The 22,359-nt window shown below is 46.7% G+C and overlaps 1 protein-coding gene across 1 annotated transcript; it reads left to right on the forward strand.

The window, feature by feature from the left end:
- The first annotated feature begins 445 nt into the window (after window positions 1–445).
- On the forward strand, window positions 446–21,283 carry trip11 (thyroid hormone receptor interactor 11). The gene is made up of 21 exons (XM_030116407.1): window positions 446–1,004; window positions 3,600–3,676; window positions 4,938–5,048; window positions 5,152–5,464; window positions 5,574–5,635; window positions 5,718–5,883; window positions 5,992–6,309; window positions 6,496–6,536; window positions 6,655–6,753; window positions 7,215–7,409; window positions 7,629–10,640; window positions 10,736–10,876; window positions 11,037–11,230; window positions 12,212–12,375; window positions 13,287–13,390; window positions 14,514–14,613; window positions 16,130–16,211; window positions 16,767–16,881; window positions 19,497–19,619; window positions 19,749–19,896; window positions 19,973–21,283. Exons 1-21 carry the CDS (start codon window positions 866–868, stop codon window positions 20,188–20,190), a joined length of 5,922 nt encoding a protein of 1,973 aa, XP_029972267.1. The 5' UTR covers window positions 446–865; the 3' UTR covers window positions 20,191–21,283.
- Window positions 21,284–22,359: the final 1,076 nt, after the last annotated feature.

The raw sequence follows: 22,359 nt of genomic DNA on the forward strand, positions 1-22,359 counted from the left end.
AAAGGTTTTGGTTGGATAACTTGTCTGTTTACTTTTTGACATTGTTATGAATGCACAAGAAACTTCAATATTAAACATGATTCAATTAAAGACAAACGTAAAAATTAAATCATAATGAACTTAACAGTAATGGGGCCTCTCCTGGTGTGTTTGAGTATTTCATTAATTCCTTATTGGAAAACACAAGGTTGAAAACTTAACGCTTTTACTTAATCAGGGAAAATCATTCTGACTTTTAATAAAATTGAATTCTGACAGCTAGTTTCTATATTCTTGTTTGAATTAAGTATATTTATTTAATTTTCTGATCAACTGAGCGAACATGACTCGGTAGTGAGCTCTCTGAGGTTTCCTGAACGCACCACGGTTTTGTTGGTCCTCCAGTATCCCACAATGCACCGCGGCCGGTCCGTGTCCACGTCAGAGCTGCCAGCCGCAGCGGAGCCGTAATGGCTGCAGTCGAGGTGGCACTTTCAGGACACTCTGGACTCCCCTCCCGCTGAATTCACCGCTCTCACCGCCCGTGGGTGAACCGGAGTCCACCGTGAAGCCGCGAATCCCCCCGGTACCCGGCCTCCCTCCGGTGTGATGCCGCTTCGCTCGCCGGTTCGGACGGATTCCTTCAGGCGGACGCTCAGCTGCTGTTAGCCGGGTGTTGTTGCTCGCTAACTGGGAGTCTGTCAGCCTGGAAACCGGATTTAAAAAAGTGGATTCTAAACTTAATGACATCTCTAAAGTTCCCCGGTCCGCAGCTGAGCTCGATGCCCGCTCTGACTCCCCCCTCCCGGGAGTGAAAGCTCACTTATCCTGCCTGTCCTCCCCGGCTTTGTTTTTGTTTGTTTGTGTTTTTTGATCGCCTGTGAAGATGTCATCGTGGCTGGGAGGACTCGGCTCCGGCCTCGGGCAGTCTCTGGGGCAGGTCGGAGGGAGCCTGTCATCGTTCACCGGGCAGATCTCTACTTTTACCAAAGACATGCTGCTGGAAGGGGTGGAGGAGGTGGGAGGTGAGTCCCTTCTCCTCCTGTTGTCTGTCAAGTGACCACATATGTCAGTGTTTACCGACCCTGTGACAAACGGCATGTTTTTAATGAAGCAAGGTGGCTGTTTTCTGCTTTTTCCATCTTAAACTTGCACCATACCCACATTTAAATAGATTTCATATGGATGAAGCACTCAGATGTTTTATTACTGTTGAGTTTGCAATGTTAATCTTCAATTTTCCTAATTTATTCATGAAATAATGAAGTTGTAGCAACACAGTTCCACCTACTTAAACAGAACAAAAATAAGTCCATGCCCTGCTGTTCCCATAAAGTTATACACAAATTAAAATAAAAACATTGTTAAGAGAAGAACTAATTCATTATTATTTCTTTTACTTTCTATTCTCTGTATTTATTTTGCTATTACTCCTGAGGTGGAAGAACAATTTGTACTAAAGTACTGAAGTACAAATAAACAGACATTGCTCCTCTTTTGTCAACATTAGTCAGTAACTAATTTCATCAATAGCACCAGTTTGTTTGTGTAAAACATCTAAGTTTGAAGCATATGTCTCACATAAATGATTTGGAAAATGTCAATTTTGTGAACAGCTATATAGATTTAAAGCAGGATAATATTTCAGTTTGTACAGAAAATAGTGGAAGTGCTCAAACTTATGATTTTAGAAGTAGCAATGAGATTGCATGATGTGAAATCGACTTGAGTAAAATTACAATTATGATTAACCTGAATTTCAGTATAGTTATGTGCGTATTTGTGATTGTTTCCTCCTGGATCTCTGTAAACTGCATCATGCTAACCAGCTTCAGAGATGCTGTTCCACTCAGTCTTGCAGAAACAGGTCACTCTTCTCCCACTTTAGCCTCCTTGTGGCTCCCAGTAACACTGGAAATGGATTTTAAAACATTTCTACTTGCTTATAGATCCCTGAATCTGACTCTCCCATCAAATGAATACTTTGGGTTGACCGTAATTAAAAATGTATTGGTGTAACACCAAAAGACTCAATAGACCACAGAAACAGGTGTGATAAATGTCAAGATATAGAACAAGAGAAATACCACGAACAGCTTGCAGGAATAAAACGTCTTGATATTTGAATAAAGAGGGTCCACTGCCAGGTTGAAATCATTGACAAACCACAAAAACTGGAAGTTCAGATCAGAGTCGGTCTGAGATCAGCTTGTAGCAGAATGCTGGGAAGACAGAAGTATGGAGATCCAAATCATACCTCGCTGAAAGAACTGCTCAAAACACACACTACGACATGCTCTCTTTGTTCTAATCACTCATCTCCACTTCCACCGGACTGAACTCACCCCCATCGCAGGCAGAGCCTTCTGCTCTCCATCTGAGGAAATCACTTTCAAACTTCCTGAGAGCCACACACTCTGAAGTCCATCAAGACTGGAGATTTAAAACATGTTGTAATTATCAGTGAAGTGTGGTGGTGGAACGATTCTGGCATGTCTGACTGCTAAGAGAAGAGAACGGATTCTCCTGTAGTTATTATCAGTGTGAATGCTGACATAGCAGCAGGCTTCTGAACAGTTTGAGGCCAAATTATCTGTCAGTATTCTTGTTATGGGAAAAAACACTCAAGAAAAGGCAAAACAGGAAAGCAACTGCAAGTCGAACCTTTCAAAGCATCAGCAGCAACCAAAGCGATGCTATTGACTGTAAAGGATTCGCCAAGAATTAGTCTTATTTGTAATTATTTTAGTTATTCCATTTATTTGTTCAGATCCACAGTGGTAACTCATCAACTCACATTGTTCTGTATAAGAATTCTATTAATTCTTAGACTTCTGTGTTTTTGTCGTCTTCTTTGTTTCTTCTTAATCTGCTCGACTTATTTGTCTTAGACTTTGCTATTTTGTCTCCTATGTCTTATTGTTAATCTTTGTCTTCTTCATAATCTTCTTCTTCTTCCACTAAGATTGTTACTTTTGAGTAAAACTTTTCTGTGTGACTTTCCCAGAAGGAAGCAGCTGAAATGTCCCTTAAGCACCTTCTTGAACCGTCTTCCGTGGTTTATTGCTTCGTGAGGTTTTAAAGTGATTGATTGTGTTGATTCATGAGCAAAAATGAGAAAAGCTCCAGAATATTTACGGAATGACTGAAATCTCAGTTTGAAGCAAACAGACAGCAAAAGATAAAAACGCTGACGCAGAGAGAACTTTGGCCCAACATTTCCAACTCACAGCTGCGGTGGAAAAAGCAAAAGTGTGACTTGTTATCTCTGTTCGGAGGAGGTTTATTTAACTGAGCTTTTATTTTTTGGGGGGGGGGGAGATGATGACTTGAAGTTGAAGTGAATCCGTCAGTGATGGCGTGTGGCCTGAGACTTGTTCAGCTGTTAGACAAGATGTCTGGAGATCCTGGAGTGTCACGTGAGCCGGGTTATCCAGACCTGTGCACCACTGATAGACGGAGAAAAACACAGTTGGTATGCCATGAATGTACGAACGGATGAAATACATATGTTTGCAAATTCCTCCTATATAAGGTTTATTTTCCTTCGTTTATCGTGCAGGATTTCTCCAGTCATGCGCCTCTCACATCTGCGTTACTTCTTTCTTCACGTTTCACAGACGCTGCCACAGAGCTGCAAGTCTCCAATTCCAAGTTGGCCGAAGTGGAGACGGCGTTTGCCACCCAGAAATTTGAGGTCAGGCTCTTTTCTCACACTCCTATCCTGTCGCCGCTGAAGGTTTGGCCCGCGCACTTCTCAAAACCATAAGTCACGGAGCATTTATGACATTCAGGAAATTCCAAAACTTTTAGAAAGGAGAGCAGTGGAGCGCTGTGTTCATGCATTAGTCACTACAGTGGCCCACTGTTCAAATACAGACAGGATTTACCAGCATTTCACATCATTTGAAACTCACTGTGATGTTGAAGATGTTAAAAATACAGTTATTTTTGGAAAAAAAAGAAACAGGCGTTCACTTTATTGCAATGCTAGAGCCATATTTACTCCAGACGGCCTCAATGTAATTACAGACACGGGAGATTTAGATGCTAAAAGTTTTGAATAACCAGCATTTTTATACAATCGTAACTGTTTTAGACGTCATTAAGCAATTCCTGAAAATTTCAAATATCCAGCATGAATAGTTCATAAAGGAAATTAACTTTAGTAACAAAAAGGAAAGTTAATTTTCTTTCAGTCTCCACAAGTCATAAACTGAAAGAGATAAAAGTTTATAATTTCACACCCTGATTGTCGAATTTATTTGGATTTAGATAAAAAGAGGGGGACTAAACTTATCAATCCCACTCACCGTGTTTGTATTCCTACTTTCATCATTTAATCTCCATCTTCTGTGAAACAGAGGGGGGAAACTTCAGAGCTCCTGGCCTGCTGCTTTATCACCTCGGAGACGGTGTATTTTTAGTCTCGCATGTCTCATCCTGCTGCCGTAAACACACTCGATACCAAACGTGTATGATATGCCCCGAGGGCTGAAGCAGCCGATGCTCTGTGAGGGCAGAAGAAACTCACCTCCAAGAGACAAACGTGGCGTTTAAAGTAGATGCTTCAGCCGTTTCAGTGAAAATATGCTTCACCTGCGCTGCCTTTCACTGTCACTTTTTAAACACTCGTTCGTTTTTGCTGCTCCTGCTGCTGTGTACCTTCTTGTTTGATTTGTTGAGAAAGATGAGCAAATAATGAAATTAAGATGAATCAAGGTGACCGAAACTGCTAAAAACTCATTCAAAATGCAAAAAATACTGAACCTGCTAAAATAACAAATAGATAAAATTTCTAATGTGGTTTCAGATTAATTAAAATTGTTGGAAAATGGGGGAAAAAAGTCTCTTATCCATCCAGATTGATATAACCACGTGCTCTGATTTCACATCAGTCTCCAGCATACATGTGTTTTGTTAATAGTATTTTGTGTTTGTCCCCGTTTTTGTTGCAGTACGACAGATTGAAGAGGCTTCACGCCGAGCTGGAAGAGAAGCTGGAGGCTTCGGAGATCCAGATTAAACAGCAGTCTGCAGAATACAGAACTCTGCTGCAGCAGAAAGATGTAAATAATCGAGACAGTCCAGGAATAGTTCCAGATTTCATTTTGAAGATTGTTATGAATGTGTGTGTGTGTGTGTGTGTGTGTGTGTGTGTGTGTTCCTCAGGTGGAGATCAGTCACCTGAAAGCCCGGCAGAGCGGCCTCCAGGAGGAAGTCCAGAAGCTGCAGCGGTCGGCCCAGTCGGCCTCCTCCGGCCCGGCGCTGCTGCCCGTCACCACCTCCTCCTCCTCCTCCACCACCGCCACCTCCTCCTCCGCCTCCTTCCTCTCTCGGCCCTCCGGGTCGCTCCAGGGTTTCCACGGCGACGAGGCCGACTTCAGCGACGTGATCTGGTCGCAGCAGGAGATCAACAGGCTGTCCACGGAGCTGCTGCGTCTGGAGGCCGAGGCGGCGCACTGGAGGCGGATGTCTCAGGCAGGTGGAGGTGGGGGGTGGGGGGGTCGGTCACAGAGACGATGGAACTTCATCTTGCTGAAGCGTCAAAAATAAATTGTATTTACAAGATATATTTTGTTTCCTGCAGGCAGCGACGTCTGGAGGGAGCAGCGGAGACCAGGGCGAGATTCTGAAGCTTCAGCAGACCATCAAGGTGACTCTTCTCTCCTGGCATCTCACCCGCACCGTTCCAGCCCGGCGGCCGTGAGCCTGACCCTGTGGCTGTTTTTGAGCAGGAGCTTCGGGACGAGATGAGCCGCGAGGAGGACGTGCACCAGCACGAGCTGGCAGCCCTGCAGGACGCCCACAGGCACAAGATGTCCGACGTGACCCGGCGGCACCGGGAGGAGCTGGCCGAGTACGAGGAGCGGATCGAGGAGCTGGAGGAGCAGATTCACAGCGGTCAGTTTCTCTGATATGAAGCTGGATCTGAGTTGAATCCTTGACATTGAATTCAGTCCATTTTTCAACAGACCAACAATCTTGTTCTGAATTATTTTTCCTCTGTAGGTGGCGGAGCCGAGGCAGACTCCTCCAGACTGTCTGAACTCCAGAAAAGCCTCCAGTCCCTGCAGGAAGCGGCGGAGCAGAGGGAGAAGCAGCTCTCCGAGCTGTCCGGCGGTCTGGAGGCGGCGCAGGAGAAGCAGGCGTCGCTGCAGGCGGAGCGGGACGAGGCGCAGGAGGAGAACGCCGGGCTGCTGCAGAACTACACCCGGCTGCAGGCGTCGGTGGCCGAGCTGCAGACCCGAGTGCAGGAGCAGGAGGGGAAGGCTCTGCAGAAAGCCCAGCTGGACCACGAGATCCAGACGCTGAGAAGTAACCTGACAGGTACATTGAATCTGATAAACGTTTAATATTTACATACAGTTTTCTACAAAGAGGTAACTGTCTCTCTGCCCAGAATTGTTAAGGATTCCTATTCAGTAAATTTCACAGGTTTCATACCTTCTGTTTGTAATATCAGCACAATGACAGTTCAATATCTCCACGTTAATTCAGATTTTCTCTTTATAGCTGCGGAGAAAGAAATCGAGCGACTGCAGAACTTGACTGAGGCGAGTGTTACCACAAACAATCATACATGCGTTCTGTTTTACAGTCCCGCCACATGCATTCGGAGTCTTCTCCAAATATTGACCTGTCATTAATGCAGTTGTTTAATGTGGACTGCAGGCGGAACCAAAGGAAGAGGTGGAGCACGCAGACATCTTGGAGCTGAACACCATCATCGGGACACTTCGACAGGAGAAGGAGGCCCTGGAACAAGACAAGGTTCGTCTGTGTGCTTCAGAAATAACTTTATTTAAGCAAGTTTCTGCCTGGCGTGGCTGTTCAGGGTTAGTTTATGCAATTTCTGTCAGGTTTTGAAGGTAAACATGTTCCACTTTTCCTTGTTTATACAGTATATTTACATGTCAGTTCAGTTCTCAGTTGCCTGAACTTGAGTGCTTATTTTCCTGGCACAGCTCTTTGTTTTACTCCCTGCAACTGAAGACAAATATCTAAACTTTTCCCAAAAAACTGTCTGGTTTTAAGTCTCCGAGGACGATTTAGAGTGGAAAATGCTGATGTAGGCTTTGAGGTAGTGAAATCTTGAACTTTGATACCGAAAAACAAGAAAATTCCCTTATTGACTTGTTGTTTACTTACAGCTGCATTCTCGTGATGTGATGACGGGCCGATGAGTTGGAAAAGGAGCACAGTCTCAGCAAGAGGTTTTGTTTTGTTCGCAGGTTAACCTGCAGGAAAGGCTGACTGCAGCAGAAGAGAAAGTTGTTGACGATGGAGCCGGTGACGCGGAGCCTGTGGAGGATCTGAAGGTTGAGCTGGAGAGGAGAGAAAAAGCCCTGCGAGCCACGGAGGAGGAACGGGACACGCTCATGTCTGAACTGGAAGAACTGGACCGGCAGAACCAGGAAGCAACACAGGTCCGGCGCAGTCCTCTCGTTCTTTTAATCAAAATGATCACACCAGATTTCTTTGCGACTCTGGAAAATGAACATTAAAGATTGATGGATAGATGATTAATTCCTGCTCAGAACAACTCGACAACAAAAATCCATTATTTTTGTGTGTTAAATATACATTTTATCCAAATGACAATTCTCCCCAGGATTTGTTTGTAACATCCTCTTGTTTCCTTCCAGCATATGATATCGGTGAAGGAGCAGCTCTCCAGGCAGCTGAAGGAGGCCGAAGCAGAGCTGGCGAGAGCGACGGCGGAGCTCAGCGCCACCAGAGAGCAGAGGAGTTCGCTGGAGCGCGAGCTGGAGAGCCAGAAGGAGAAGATGAGCCAGAGCGCCTTCAGCCTCAACGACCTGCACATGAGCAAGCGGGAGCTGGAGCGCACCGCGAAGGAGATGAAGGACAAGCTGAGCCACGCGCAAGAGCAGAGCCGCGACGCACGGAGAGAAGCGGCGGAGCTGAGGAAGGACCTGCAGGAGAGAGAGGAGCAGCTGGCCGCCGCCCGAGCACAGCTGGACCGGGGATCGGGCGGAGGAGACGGAGAGGCCAAAGAAGAGCTGGCAAGGAAGGACAAGGAGGCGGCAGAAATGAGGAGAGAACTGGGTGACATGAGGAACTCTCATGAGCTGGTGGCTTCAGAGAACTACGATCTGAAGATGGAGAACAGGAGGCTGAAGGAGGACGGCGAGCAAACTCTTGGTGAAGTTGAAGAACTGAGCAGGCAGCTGAAGGAAAGCCAGGCGGGCCTGAACAGGGTCGTGAGGGAGAAGGACACTCGCATCGAAGCTCTGAGGCTGGAGAAGAACCAGCTGGAGGGCGAAGTGGCGCAGGCTGAGAGGAAGCTGAGCGAGCAGGTGAGGCAGTACCAGCAGACCATCGAGGAGCTGACCCGAGCCCGGTCCATGGACGCCTCCGCCCTGCAGACCGAGCACGAGCGCGCCATCAAGCTCATCCAGGAGAAAGACATGGAGATGGCCCAGCTGAGGAGAGACCTGGAGCAGCAGGCGTCGGACCACAGGGACACCAACGAGATGCTCTCCATCACGGTGGCAGGGCAGAAGCAGCTGACGGACTTGCTGCAGGAAAAAGACGTCTTTGTGGAAACCTTGAAACAAAATGCTGCCGACCTACAGAAGGAGTTGGAGAACAGCATGTCCGTCATGAGCAAGGAGGCGGAGTCTCTGAAGCAGGTGCTCGAGGAGAAGGATAAGCAGTTAGGAGGCATGAAGGAGGAGAACAGCCATCTGAAGGAGGAGATCGATCGACTCCGGGACCAGCAGAGCAGACCGCAGCATCTGGCCGAGCCCCGGACGCTGGACATCATCACTGAGCTGGAGACGGAGATCACACAGCTCAAGTCGTCCAACAACGGCCTGGACGAAGAGATCCAGAGTCTGAGGAGAACCGTGGAGGAGCAGCAGGCGTCCCTCCTCCTGTCCCAGCAGTCCCTGCAGGCTCAGCAGGGCGAGCTGGAGCAGGCGCACGCCCGGAACCAGCAGACCGCACTCAACTACGACCGGCTCATCCACGCCAGGGACGAAGAGATCGGTCGCCTCCAGCAGGCGCTGGACGGGCTCAGGGAGAGCCGGGACCCAGCCAACCCTCCTCCGGTCCAGGGGGACGTCATCCTGCAGGAGAACAAGACGCAGTCCCTCAATCAGGAGAACGGGAACGAGAAGCACGACCTCTCCAAGGTGGAGATCGAGAAACTGGTGAAGGGCATCAAGGAGAAGGAGACGGAGATCAGCCAGCTGAACGAGAGGAACCTGTCGCTGGCCAAGCAGCTGGACCAGCTGGTGGTCTCTCGGGACGAGGTGGGAAAACTGTCCCAGATGATCCTGCAGAAGGACCTGGAGATTCAGGCTCTTCACGCCAGGGTGTCCATGGGCGGAGGACACAACCAGGACGTCCTGTTCCTGCAGCAGCAGCTGCAGGCGTACGCCGTGGAGAGGGAGCAGGTGCTGGCCGTGCTCAACGAGAAGACCCGGGAGAACAGCCAGCTCCGCTCCGACTACCACCGGCTCATGGACATCATGGCAGGGAAGGAGGCGGCCCTGCTGAAGCTGCAGCAGGAGAACCAGCGCCTGTCCAACATGAGCGACCCCTCAGGAAGCCAAGAAATGTTCAAGGAGACAATCCAGAACCTTTCGCGGATCATCAGGGAGAAGGACATCGAGATCGACGCCCTGACCCAGAAGTGCCAGACCCTGGTGACGGTGCTGCAGGCCTCGGGCGGGGAGCCCGGCGCCGGCTCCGGGGGCGTCAGCAGCAACCAGTTCGAGGAGCTGCTGCAGGAGCGGGACACTCTGAAGCAGCAGGTGAAGAAGATGGAGGAGTGGAAGCAGCAGGTGATCACAACGGTGAAGAACATGCAGCACGAGTCTGCGCAGCTGCAGGAGGAGCTGGTCAAGCTGCAGAGCCAGGTCTCCGCCGACAGCGACTGCAGCTCCAAGCTGTCGGTGGACTACACCCGGCTGATCCAGAGCTACGAGCAGAAGGAGAGGAGGCTGGGGAGTCTGAGCGTGGAGCTGGCTCAGGTCCAGCAGACCATCACGCAGCTCAGCACCACCAAGGACGTCCTGTTGGGGAAACTGGACAACGTAGCCCCGGCTCCCGATGTCCCCTCGCCCGCGGCCGAACCCACCGGCCGGCAAGCTTCCCCGCCCGTCGTCGGCGAGAAACTGCAGGAGGAACTCGATCGACTGCGAGCGCAGTTGGCAGAGAAGGAGAACATAATCAGGACCCTGCAGGAGAACAACCACCGCCTCTCCAACTCGGCGTCTGCGTCGGAGAGCGAGCAGAAGAGCCAGGCCGAGGAGGCCCGGCACGTCCGAGAGCGGCTGGACGCCCTGCAGAGGTCCGTCCGGGAGAAGGACCTCCTCATCAAAACCAAGGGAGACCAGCTCGCCCAGGTGAGCGACGCCCTGCGGAACCGCGAGAACGACAACGAGGTGCTGAAGCAGGCCGTGACCAACCTGAAGGAACGCGCCCTCATCCTGGAAATGGACGCCAAGACGCTGAAGGAGGAGAACGAGCTGGTGGCCGCACGCTCCCGGGAGAAGGAGTCGGAGTTCAGGGCGCTGCAGGAAACCAACATGCAGGTTTCTCTCCTGCTGCGAGAGAAGGAGTTCGAGCTGAGCGCCATGAGCGAGAAGGCCGCCACCGTGGAGAGGATGCTCAAAGATAAAGAGCAGGTAGGCCGGCCGTCTGCCGCTCTGGAACCCGTCACTTCAGGCTGACGTTTTCTCATGTCTGCTCCTGTGTTTCTTCCACGGACGACGTGACGCAGGGTAAAAACGGCGAGCTGAATCAGCTCCTGAACGAAATGAAGTCCATGCAGGAGAAAGCGGTGCTGTTCCAGCAGGAGAGGGATCAGGTGATGATGGCGCTCAAACAGAAGCAAATGGAGACGACGGCAGTGCAGACCGAGGTGAGACGCTGATATCCGCCCATCACTCTGTCGATGTACCGAACAAGACTGTTCAACACCGAGATACAAGACTGAACACGAGCAAAACATTATTTCTGTGAGATTTATACGTTCTTTTAATGGAGATACAGCGATGAAGCTCTTTCTCTGGTGTTTTCAGCTGCAGCACATGAGAGATAAAGAGTCTCGTCTCAACTTGGAGCTGGAAAGGTTACGTAACCACCTGCTGGAGATCGAGGACTCGTACACCAGGGAGGCGCTGGCTGCAGAGGACCGGGAGACGGAGCTGAGGAGGAGGGTGGCGCAGCTGGACGAGAAGCTGGCCTCGTCCTCCAGCGCCGTGGAGAACGCCAGGTCGGTGTCTGCTCAAGCTGCTGGAGCTGCTGCTGATCCTGTCCATGTCTTTTTCCTGCAGCATCCCTCAGGGATCTATCTTAGATCTCCTGCTCTTTTAATCCAAGTTTTGCACTTTCTCCATTATATTTTTCTTGCTTTGTTACACGGATTAAAAAAACCATTATGACCTGTAGCCTTTGGGCTTCCAAAATCAATTGAATGGATTCTGAATGTTTGTGAAAGATCCATCCTGTTAAGATCAGAATCTTGAGGGCAGAAACCAGTTTATTTCCTCTAAAATCGGCTGCGTGCAGAGTGACGTGTTTCAGTTTATTTGCACCGTGTAGCAGTTTCTTTAGTGTTTACGTTTTGCCAGTGTGAATGAAATCCAGCACGATCATTTTGTTCAAGAAAATTTTAAAAGCCAACGCTGGTGGCTGTTTATCTGTGTAGAAAGTTGCTGTTCTTCACATTAATTAATGACTTAAATGTGATTTCAGACTTTCTCTCTGTGCTGCTATCCTACTTCTAAAACAGATTTTACTTTAAAATTGTTCAGCCACGTCAGGCCAGCGGCAAGACTCTGAGTTTAATTAAGACTTTTTAGCCTTTCCACAGACCGATCGTTGTTTGAAATGTTGAGTCTGTTAAAAATACTAATTAGCTATCTCATGTTAATGAATCAAATCATTACAACCAAAGGTAACATTATCAAAATTAAAATGACAGCAAATAAGCTATTCCACATTCAAATGAAGTCTTCATTTTGTTCAGAGCATTTTCTGTTTGTGGATTTGTCCCCACTCACCTTACTGATCAGAAACCAGCATTCATCAGCTCCAGTGAAACGAACAAGAGCAAATGACAACGTAGGATCGCACACAGATTTTGGTTGACTGATATTAAACTTTTCTTTAACTTTCCTGTCCTTTTTGGAACCTTAAAGTGAATTTTGTTTTGTGAGAATGACCTCTGCCCCCCCCCCGGCCCCCCCTGCAGCCAACAGGCCAGCATGCAGGTGGAGTCCCTGCAGGAGCAGCTGAGCGGGGCGGTGAAGCAGAGGGACGACGCTCGCGCTCAACTCCGAACCGCTCAGGATCAGGTCAACCAGTACGCAGTGTCTCTGTCCAACCTGCAGATGGTGCTCGAGCAGTTCCAGCAAGGCAAGTCGGGATTTCTGGACAGTATCTTTAAATGCTGCTGCAGAAATGTGGATCTTACATGGAAGTGTGGCTGATTCTCTTGGTGACGTCCAAATTTTCCCACATTTCTTCCAGACCGGCAGCAGTGTTTTTGTAGTTAATAAATATATGATTAAATAGTTGATATACATGTAGATCAGTATATCTTGGGTAAGTTTCTGAGGATTTATGAACATTATGAAGGCTTTAAACGTCTCATTTAAACATCAGCTTTCAACATGAATTGTGATGAAGTCTTTATCATTCAGAAAGATTTTTTTCCAAATACAGTGGAGAGAGGAAAATAAAACTGCTCTTCACCAGAAAGAAAGAGATCCTGGAGGAAGAGACAGAGGACAGAGAGAGATGCATGAATGTATGGATGACAAAAAAAGAAGCTTAATATATTAAAGGATATCTTCCAGCACTTTGAACTGTTCAAATCTAAACGGGTCCAGAGTGACCTGAGCCGCTTCAGCTGGAATATTCATTGAGCTTTAAGGAAAGTCTGATGAGTAGTTTAACATATTTGTACCAAATTCTTTTTCTTTTTTTTTGCAGCTTTGTGAGAGATTTTGTTACTCCATTTGATTAAATTCTTGTAGTTGTCTTTTTTTTTTAAACAATCTGTATTTTCTTTGAAATTTCTACCGTTAGCTTGGCGGCTTGGCCAGATTGGAGGCTCTTGCAGGCCTTTTTTGGCCCACGGGCCTCATGTTCGACACCCCTGGTTTAACGCCTGTCCTCCCTCTGTTCTCATTTTGTCTTAATATTTTCATCTCTGAGCAAAAACACAAACTCCAGCAGACGTTTTAGTATTTATTGTGTCACAGCCTGCCAGTGAAAGTGGATCCTTCCCTCAGTATCATGTTTGTTTTGCTCTCGCCCCTCAGAGGAGAAAGCCATGTACTCGGCTGAACTGGAGAAGCTCAGGAGGGAGAAAGACGAGTGGAGAAGGAAAGCTGTGACAGTGGAGGACCAGGCCTCAGCTCTGCAGGTGAACCACATTGGTCTCTTCCATTTCTATTTATTAGCTGCTATCAGACGCAACAAAAATGATCGATGACCTGAGCGAGGACGAGGAAACTCAGCAGCATAAAGGGGGGATAAAAAACACGAGGGAATGAAGTTTATTATGTTAACAGAGTGGAATAAAACTGGAATATAAATACTGATAAAAAGACAACAACAGGAAGCAACATTAATGAAAAACAAATAAAGGAAGAGAAATAATGAGAACACAATAACATCCGGTCAAAGCATAAGATTAAATTTTGTGCAGTTAAAATAAACAGTGTCAACTCAGTAAATGTAAAAGAATAATGAAATAAATCATTATTTCAAGAAAAGGAAAACATTTTGAAGAACCACGATCATAAAGTAGCTCAGAAATTATAACCTGAATATTAAATAAACCTTATTTTAATAAAAAGCCTTGATAAAGAGGTTTTATTTATCTTCTTTGAGCCTTTTTATTCATATTCTGCTCCAGACTTCTCCTAATCAAACCTCTTCGATTCTCCTAGAATAGGAATCCTTGATGGATTCCAGAAGGAAATTCTTTAAATGCCAGATTTTTGAAAGTTATTCTGTGGAGATCAACACTCAATCATTGTGGATTTTTTTTATACCTATATATCTATAAAATCTAAATAAATCCAGACCAGCTGATGATAAGTCACTGGCAGGATAACATGACGACAGCTAAACACATCAACAACCACAGAAAACTCGAGCGTCCGCCACAAACGGTTCACTATTTCAGTGATAAAGCTGTTTATTTCCAAGCAGAGATTTGCTTTTTTGTTTTTTGCAGTTTTTGTTGAAGCCTCCACATCTAATAAACTACAAAGACAGACTTGGACAGTCACGAGGACCCTGTTTATTTGTTCTGACAGTTCTAGAGCCAGGAAATCAGAACAAATCCAAACAAAGTCATTATGAGAGCGTTAAACGCTTCAACCCTTCTGGCGTCGCCTCAGATGTTCGGTTAGATTATTCCAGCGTCCTGACGGGGCCTCGGTGAAGGTCTGTCGGTAGCACTGCCCGACCTGAGGGAGACAACCTGCGGCTCAAATGTCGATCTTTTTTGTAACCCTTCACATTTTTCGTCCTGTCAGTTGAACCTGGACGAAGCCACCGCCGCTCTGGATTCCGCGTCTCGTCTCACCGATCAGCTCGACCTGAAGGAGGAGCAAATCGAAGAGCTGAAGAAACAAGGTGGGGCGCAGATTACTTTTTTTTTTTTTTTTTTTTTTTTTTTACTGCTCTCCATCATTTTACCAAACGTTCTCAAAAGCATCTTCCCTGCAGCGTTGGAACCGTCTTCACCTCTTATCACACAACGACTTCGAGACTAAACGAAAAGTGCAGGGTTCCCTCTGTCGTTTGGGGGTCTGCGTGTCACACTCGGCAGGTTTCGGGTCTTATCACACGCAGTTACGTCACGGCGAATTCTCAGACTGGGTCTGTTTTCGCCGCTCGCCGGCGGCTCCCTCTTTGTATTTACCCAGAACTGATAGCAGGCGTTGTATTTGCTTTACACATCAGGAAAATGTATATTCCGTGGCACTAACGGCTGATTAACTGTGAGAATGTGCCGCATTATTTCAGTCGCACCAGTGAGACGTCGGCACGTCCGCTCCGGTTTGTCATAAATCTAAATATTCGATAATGTGAAAAGTAAATATTCAGAAATCATAACACCCCCCTCTGAGTGTGCACAGACCCTGTGAATATTTTCCCAGCCTGCAGCTGGATTTAGAACAATAAATCCAAAAAACAACATGATTTTTATCTTTTGGGTAAGTCTTGTGAAGTTCAGTGCAGAATGTTAAGAGGTTATGGTTAAAGAAAAAAGTTTCATATGTAGTGTTTTTAGCCGGCAGGCGTGTGAGATACATCACTGTGTTGTAAGCTTGAATTGTAAAGGATAAAACAAGAATATAAGACTGAATTTTTTTGCATTTGCCCATGATAAATGTGAAATACACATTCCATTGTTTCATTTGAATTATGGGGGAAAATGAACTTTTCCCAAGTCTGTCCATCACAAAATTCACTCATAGATACAGAAAAGATTCCCTATCAGTTCTCATCCCATCCATTAAGGATTAAATAGATTTTATTTGAATTTCATCTCATATTTCACATATTTTCATCACATTTTCAATTCCCTTACATCTGTATCTTTTTATCAGGAAGACAATCCAGCTTCAAACGCTTCACATAGTAAAGAAATCGATGACAAGAAAAACTCATTTTGGAGAAATAGTTGTGTAGTTTTCTAAAGCCTGAAAAAAGACTTGCCTTTTTTAATCATCTGTGCTTTTTCACACACCAACTGAAACATTAATTTCATCTCCATCAGAAGATCCTGAATTTAATCTACAAAATAATGTTTTGAAAGAGTTTTTGTTCTTTGTGGTTTGCTGCCTGCTCAGAGGACTGAGTCCAAATTCAACAAAACGTGGAATCAAAGTCTTGTTTTTGAGCAGTTTGATGTGATGCGAATGCTCGGAGGAGTCGTTCAGCACAGCTGTGAACACTTACAAGCTAATGTCTGCCTTTTTCAAAGATAATCCCGGTATTTATTTGTTGTGAGAGCGGATGTTTCGCATTGTGGCCTCGAATGTAGCGTTAACATATGAGGAGCTGATGCAGCAACGGGCCGGACTTCATTCTGAAGACATGAAGAAACATCGCGTGTGTGTGTGTGTGTGTGTGTGTGTTGCAGTGGATGTGAGGCAGGAGATGTTGGAGGAGGCTCAGAAGAAACTGATGAACCTTCTGAACAGCACGGAGGGAAAGATAGACAAGTAAGTTTACACACGTCGGCTTTGAAATGAATGAAGAAAAGGATTGCAGCCGCTCTGGCGACGTCTTTTCACGTGATTTTACTCTTTTTGTTTCATATTTCTGTCCAAATAAGGCTCTTTAAGAATAAGGATACACTCAACCAAATCACCTGCTTTTCTGCTTGTCATATTTACTCTGATCTTATGGACGTAATGTTCATCTATTGGGCTTTTTTCACCCTCAGTCTCGACTTGCAGGGTCATTTTTTCATCACATCTAATCCGTCATGTTTTGAAATGTGTTGAGAAATACCACACAGCTCGGTAACTGCAGAACAAAAATCCTTCCAGTCCTAATCGAGGGCAAACAACGCCCTCAACAGATCTCTCCAGGTCCTTTCAGGCGCCCTCAGATTAAACATATTACATGTGGACAAACCAGAACACGGCCTCAGTTTATCAGAGTTATATCATGTTTATTCTCAAATCGTTGGAAGAAAGTGAGGATTGCAGCTCAGAAATGTCCCCCGTCGTCCTCCTGGTCCGACGGCGTGTTCTCCGTCGCTCTCGTTGCAGAGTGCTGATGCGTAACCTGTTCTTGGGATACTTCCACACGCCTAAAACCAAGCGTGCCGACGTGCTGAGGCTCATGGGAAGCGTCTTGGGACTCAGCCGAGAAGATGTTGATAAGGTGAGCCCAACATGAATCGTTTCTTCAAATCTGTGAGAATGAGGGGGAAGTCTTTTAATTATTACGTGTACGCACGATTACAAGTGGATCTTTAGGCTGGAAAACTATTTATTATTTATGAGTTTAAAAGTTTCGATCAAATTCTGATCTAACGATATGGCACTAGTATTTCATCAGAAGATTTTGTATCCTTTGTCCTAAACATGGTTTTTAAAAGGTACTATAGGGCTTTTTTCTCATTTAACAATATATAATGTGTTACTTATGATAAACTAGCTTAAATATGACTTTTTTTTAGAGGTTTTCTGCTGAAAATGGGATAAAATCATTCAGTATGGTGTCAAACGGGGTAAAACGTTGTGTGTGTCTTTAAGTTCTTTTTGAAAGAGTTGAGAGATTCGGCCATACGAAAAGACAAGGGCAGGTGGTTCCAGAGTCCTGGGGGCAACAGCCTGGACGGATCGGCCCCCCGGGTTTTAAACCTTGTCTTTGGGACCTTCAGGAGTTTTTGGTCTGAAGACCGAGGGGTTCTGTGTGAGGCGTGGGGACACAACAAGTCTGTAATGTACTGGGGGACCTCGCCATGCAACGCTCAGAAAGTCAGAACTAAAATTATACAATCATCTGAGAGTTGACAGGAAGCCAATGAAGACTGGACAGAACTGGGATGATGTGGGATGTTCTGGGTGAACCTCTCAGTAGTGCAGCTTCAGCGTTTTGTACGATTTTTGGAACAGTCGTTTCAAAACAAGTAAAAAGAGAATCGCAATAGCCCAAGACGAAATGAAATCATGAATGATCAGTTCAAGGTCAGACCTTGACAGCTTTTTTCTCACCTTAGAGATATTTCTCAGGTAAGGAAAACAGTTGTTGGTTTAAGACATGACCTGATCAAACATGACACTGAAGTTTCTGATGCTGGACTTGCCAGATCAACCCAGAGAACCAAGACGGGTTCTAATCCGGGGAATCTCATTTTCAGGTGCACTGATCGAAGTTTCTGTTTCGCTTGAATTTATCTGCAGGTAGTTTGATCAGAGCCAGTCTGTGATGCTCAACATATTCCAGGAGCACAGATAAAAAATAAGACTCAGTCATTAAACAGCAATACAGCTGCATGTCGTCAGCGTAAAAATGGTAGAACACGTTTTTAAAACTGTGGATCAGCTGATCAAAAAGCATGAAGTACAACAAGAAGGGAAGAGGGCCCAAAACAGAACCTGGAGCAACTCCACAAGTCATATCTGACACATCAGACAGAACACTGTTGATTGCCACACTAAAAGTTGTTTTTTTATATATGAAGAGAACCACTGGAGGACAGACCCTGAGGACCCCACCTCAGATTCTAGCTGATCACAGTGATCGACGGTATCAGAAGCAGAAGACAAATCCAGTAAGACCAGGACTGTGTAGCGACCGGAGTCTGCAGCCGTCAAAACATCACTGGAAACTCTGAAAAGTGCCGTTTCAGTGGAGTGAATTCTTCAAAAACCCGAATATTTGTCATGTGCTTTAACTGTAAAGTTCCACAAAGTAATACAGGAGTTACAAGTAACTTACTTTTACGATGCAATGTTATTGAAGCTCTTTTGTGAATGAATGAAGAATGAGCTCACGGGGTTTTTTATCAGCCGGTCTGTCTGGCTACCGTCGATCTCTTACAAATGACATTTTATTTTCTCTGTAATCCTCCCTAATTATCGAGGTGTAAATAGTGCTTCATGCGGACGTCTATCATGAGTTGCCATGGCTTTAACGGTTTGATATCAGTCCTGAAACGTCTTCACGGAGCTGGGGTCCCTGTGAGTCACACGGATAAATCCTCTGTTTGTACATCGGCGAACAGTTTTCTGTGTGACTGCGCTGTTTGCACACGACGCCGCGGGTCAGCCTGACCATGAAACAACAGGGACACGGATCAAATGGGCAGCTACCAAACTCACCCTCCTACTTTGAACTCCGGCAGAGCCTGAAAATCCGCCGGGAGCTCTGAAAAAAGAAAGTGTTTCTTCATGCAGGTCGTCTGGCAGCGGCTCCGTCCAGAGCGGATTACCCAACACTCTTAAAGGAAAACAGATACCGGCCGAGGGGCGAGATGTGATTACAGCTCCTCAGAAGAGCCTTTTTTTTTAAATTACGCTGGAGGTTGTTTTAGTCTTTCTTTCTACACCCCCCCCCCCTTCCTCCTCTGCTGTTAATGCGATTTAAATTTTCCACTCAGCTCGTGTTTACGTGCCACAGAACCAGACGTTTGGGGCTCGGAGCAGCCGAGCCGTTCCCCTCGTAGCGCCTTCGCCGGCCCACCCAGCCTAATCCCGACCCCGGGAGCATGAATGAGCGAGGACGATCGGGTTTCCTGTCGGAGTGTGGCCCGTCTGGAGGATCCTGCTGTCGGTTCATCTCCACACCGCGTCCGCAAATTAGTTTCCCGGAAAACGGTGGCCGGCTGAAATGAATCCACTATCAATAAATCAGCCCAAACAACGACTGTAGGAACATTGTTCTCCCGGGCGAGGGAGGGGTTAACGCCTGCTTTCGGTCAGAAGGGATGAAGTGTCGGTGACTTTTGGGAGAGTCTTATTTACGTTCGCTTCCTCTCCTCCCGCCTGCAGATGTTGGAGGAGGACGGACGGCACGGCGTGACTGGATGGGTGTCGAGCTGGCTGGGAAGCAGAGCGGCGCAGAGCGTCCCCAACACGCCGCAGAGACCCACCGCCGGCCAGGGACTCAACTCGGTACTGAGCGCATCCCAAACGGAAGAAATGAGCTGAAAGAGTTTTATTAACTCGGCCTCACAGTCTGGATTTCCGAAGTCGTTCTGATCAGTACGTAGCTGTAAAGTTCGGTCTCTCTCCTCTCTCCAGTCCTTCTCAGAGATGTTTGTGAAGTTCCTGGAGATGGAGTCGACGCCCTCGCTGCCGGCGCCGAAGCTTCCGGTCCTCGACCTCAAGCCTCTGAGCGCGGTTCCTCCCAGGAGAAGCAGCGGCGGCGTGGCGAGCGGCGGCGCCGCAGGTCAGCCGTCCGCCGACACAACAGTGGCGACACAACCCAGAGAGCTCCTCTCACGACGGCGTTTCTCTCCCCGCAGGCGCCGCAGCGGCAGCCGGCAGGCGTCCCGGCGACTCCAACCCCTTCCTGGCGCCGCGCTCCGCCGCCGTGCCGCTGCTGGCCGGCTCCGGCTCCGGCGGCCCGGCCGGCCACCTGCTGATGAAGCCCATCTCGGACGCCCTGCCCACCTTCACGCCCGTGCCGGTGTCGGCCGAGGCCAGCGGCGGAGCCGTGCTCAAAGACCTGCTGAAGCAGTGATCCGCCGGCGCCACACAGACGGCGGTTCTGCTGCTCGCCGCTGCTCCAGTTTTTTTTTTTTTTTTTTTCCCCCTTCCTCAAAATAATCAGAGACTTCAACGAACTCGATATTACCTTGAAAGTTACACTTTTAGATTCAGTTTGACTTGCAAATACTGTTCTATGCAACAGACTCTCCCTTTACTCATCAGTGTTTCCTGGTCAGCATTATTTTTACGTCTGGACCCACAAACTCAAAGAAACCATCTAAAAGTATGCAGGATGAGATCATTTTCCAGTTGTGGCTAGTTTGGAGCGAGAGAGAGAGAGAGTGGGTTTTTTTTTCCTTTTTTTTTCCTTGTAGTATCTGTCTTTTTGATAAGAGTCATTTAGATTTTCGTCCGTCACGCCACTCCCGAACACAAGTGACCTTGCGGACTCGCCGTGTGCAGTGCGACACACGTGGGTCGAGTCCGACCGTCTCCTCCGCCTGCCCGGAGTTCACCTTCAGCTCTTCATCCGTCTGAGCGGCTTTGATTTTTCTTGTCTTTCTCCAACAATAGAGCGAGCTGCTTCTGATCCAGAACTAAAAAAACTCTCTGGCAACAACAGCCTGCAGGGAGATTTATGTGGTTCACTACATCTGTTAAAACCATAAAGACATTCTGGTTTTTCAGTAAAAATCGTGTCTTTTCCAGACGGCCAGACTGTGATATGCAATAAGCGTTGTAATTACAGCTGTACTGCTGACGGTGGTCGATCAGAGGCTTGAAACCGCTCTTATGTTTAAATATACTACTATTATATAGTTATATATATATATATATATATGTAAATGGGTGGCTTTTTCTCCCTATTTATAGGCACCAAGGAAGTAAAGTGCCTGCATATTTTTTTTTTTTTTTTTGCAAATTAGATAGTTGTGTAATCAGGATTGTAAATGGTTAATATAAATATTTATATTTACAAAATGTAAAAAGACTGCACATGTGAGAGGTTTTACGTGGCCGCAGCAGGCCGGCGTGCAACACGGCAGCGCTGCATTTTTGTATAGACTTCAATCAGATCCTGTAGAAGGAATGTTTCAGGGTTTTTCCAGGTGTATCGATGAAAATGTAACGCAAATGGTTTTGTTTTTTTTTTGTAGATGTAAAAATCAGAAGCACCAAAAAAAAAAAAAAAGAAGAGTTGGTTTAACCCGGCTGATGTTTCATGGAGGTTTGTACCTGTGATTTATTGAGGATTTGGAAATCAAGAATAAATATCCCGCTGCAGATGTTGGTTGTTTTTATGTTTCCAGGGTGCAGTTAATGTGAGCTGCAGTACATTCACTGGGAGGAAGTAGCAGTTCATAAAGAGCTACTTCAGAACGCACTAATAACCGATTCCAGAAATGGCGGCGCTGCGTTCAGCGCTGTCACCTCACGGCCTCCACAGTGCACCAGTACACACTGAGGACAATTTAGAGACACTACAAAACTCAAACATGTTTTTGGGACGGTGGGAGACGAGTGGAGGAGAACATGCAATCTCCACACTCGCTCGTTTCGCCCCTTCTCCTCTTTCTCTCTCTTTCAGGGTGTCTCCCTCGTGTTTCTGTTTCTCACATCTCATTTCTGGTTCTTGTACATGTTAGCACAATGCACATTGTTAAACTATTATCTATCTTAATATATTTATTTTCTTTGTGGTATCTGCCTGTACTTACAGAACTGAACTTAAAACATTTTTTAAATAGTTTTTAAATTTCCTTTTTTAAGTGCTTCTTTTTCTTGTGGAAGGAAAAAGGAAGTGCTTGAGTTACTGAAGATGAAAATGCATGTCATGTTTTGGATTAACAAAAGTTTGTATTGTTGTGGAAAACATGATTTTTTTTTTCTTCATTATATGAATCCCTCCAACGTATTTTTTTTTCTTATACATAAGTTTATTGGCCCCCCAACATTGAGACACCAGCCTGGAATTTGCGCCTCTGGACGCACGCGGCTGCAGATGCGCTGCCTGCGCCAGATGTGGAGATATGCGGCAGATGCGCAGTGTCACTCGGCCTGTTTACACGGTCAGAAAACACACGGCCACCGTGTGTGTGTGTGGGTGAGTGTGTGTGTTTTGTCCCCTTCATCAGTCGGTGTGGGTGTGTGTGTGCGCGCGCGCGCGCGCGCCGCTGCGCTGTGACCGGAGGAGGCCGGA

The sequence above is a fragment of the Salarias fasciatus genome, chromosome 19, assembly GCF_902148845.1.
Source record: "Salarias fasciatus chromosome 19, fSalaFa1.1, whole genome shotgun sequence".
NCBI classification, from domain to species: domain Eukaryota; kingdom Metazoa; phylum Chordata; class Actinopteri; order Blenniiformes; family Blenniidae; genus Salarias; species Salarias fasciatus.

Bases quoted from the DNA above. Each gene is read 5' to 3' on its own strand.
- trip11 (XM_030116407.1), top strand. From the start codon at position 866: ATGTCATCGTGGCTGGGAGGACTCGGCTCCGGCCTCGGGCAGTCTCTG. The intron at 5,465-5,573 runs GTGGAGGTGGGG...TCCTGCAGGCAG, and splicing joins GAGGCGGATGTCTCAGGCAG to CGACGTCTGGAGGGAGCAGC. The intron at 5,636-5,717 runs GTGACTCTTCTC...GTTTTTGAGCAG, and splicing joins AGCTTCAGCAGACCATCAAG to GAGCTTCGGGACGAGATGAG.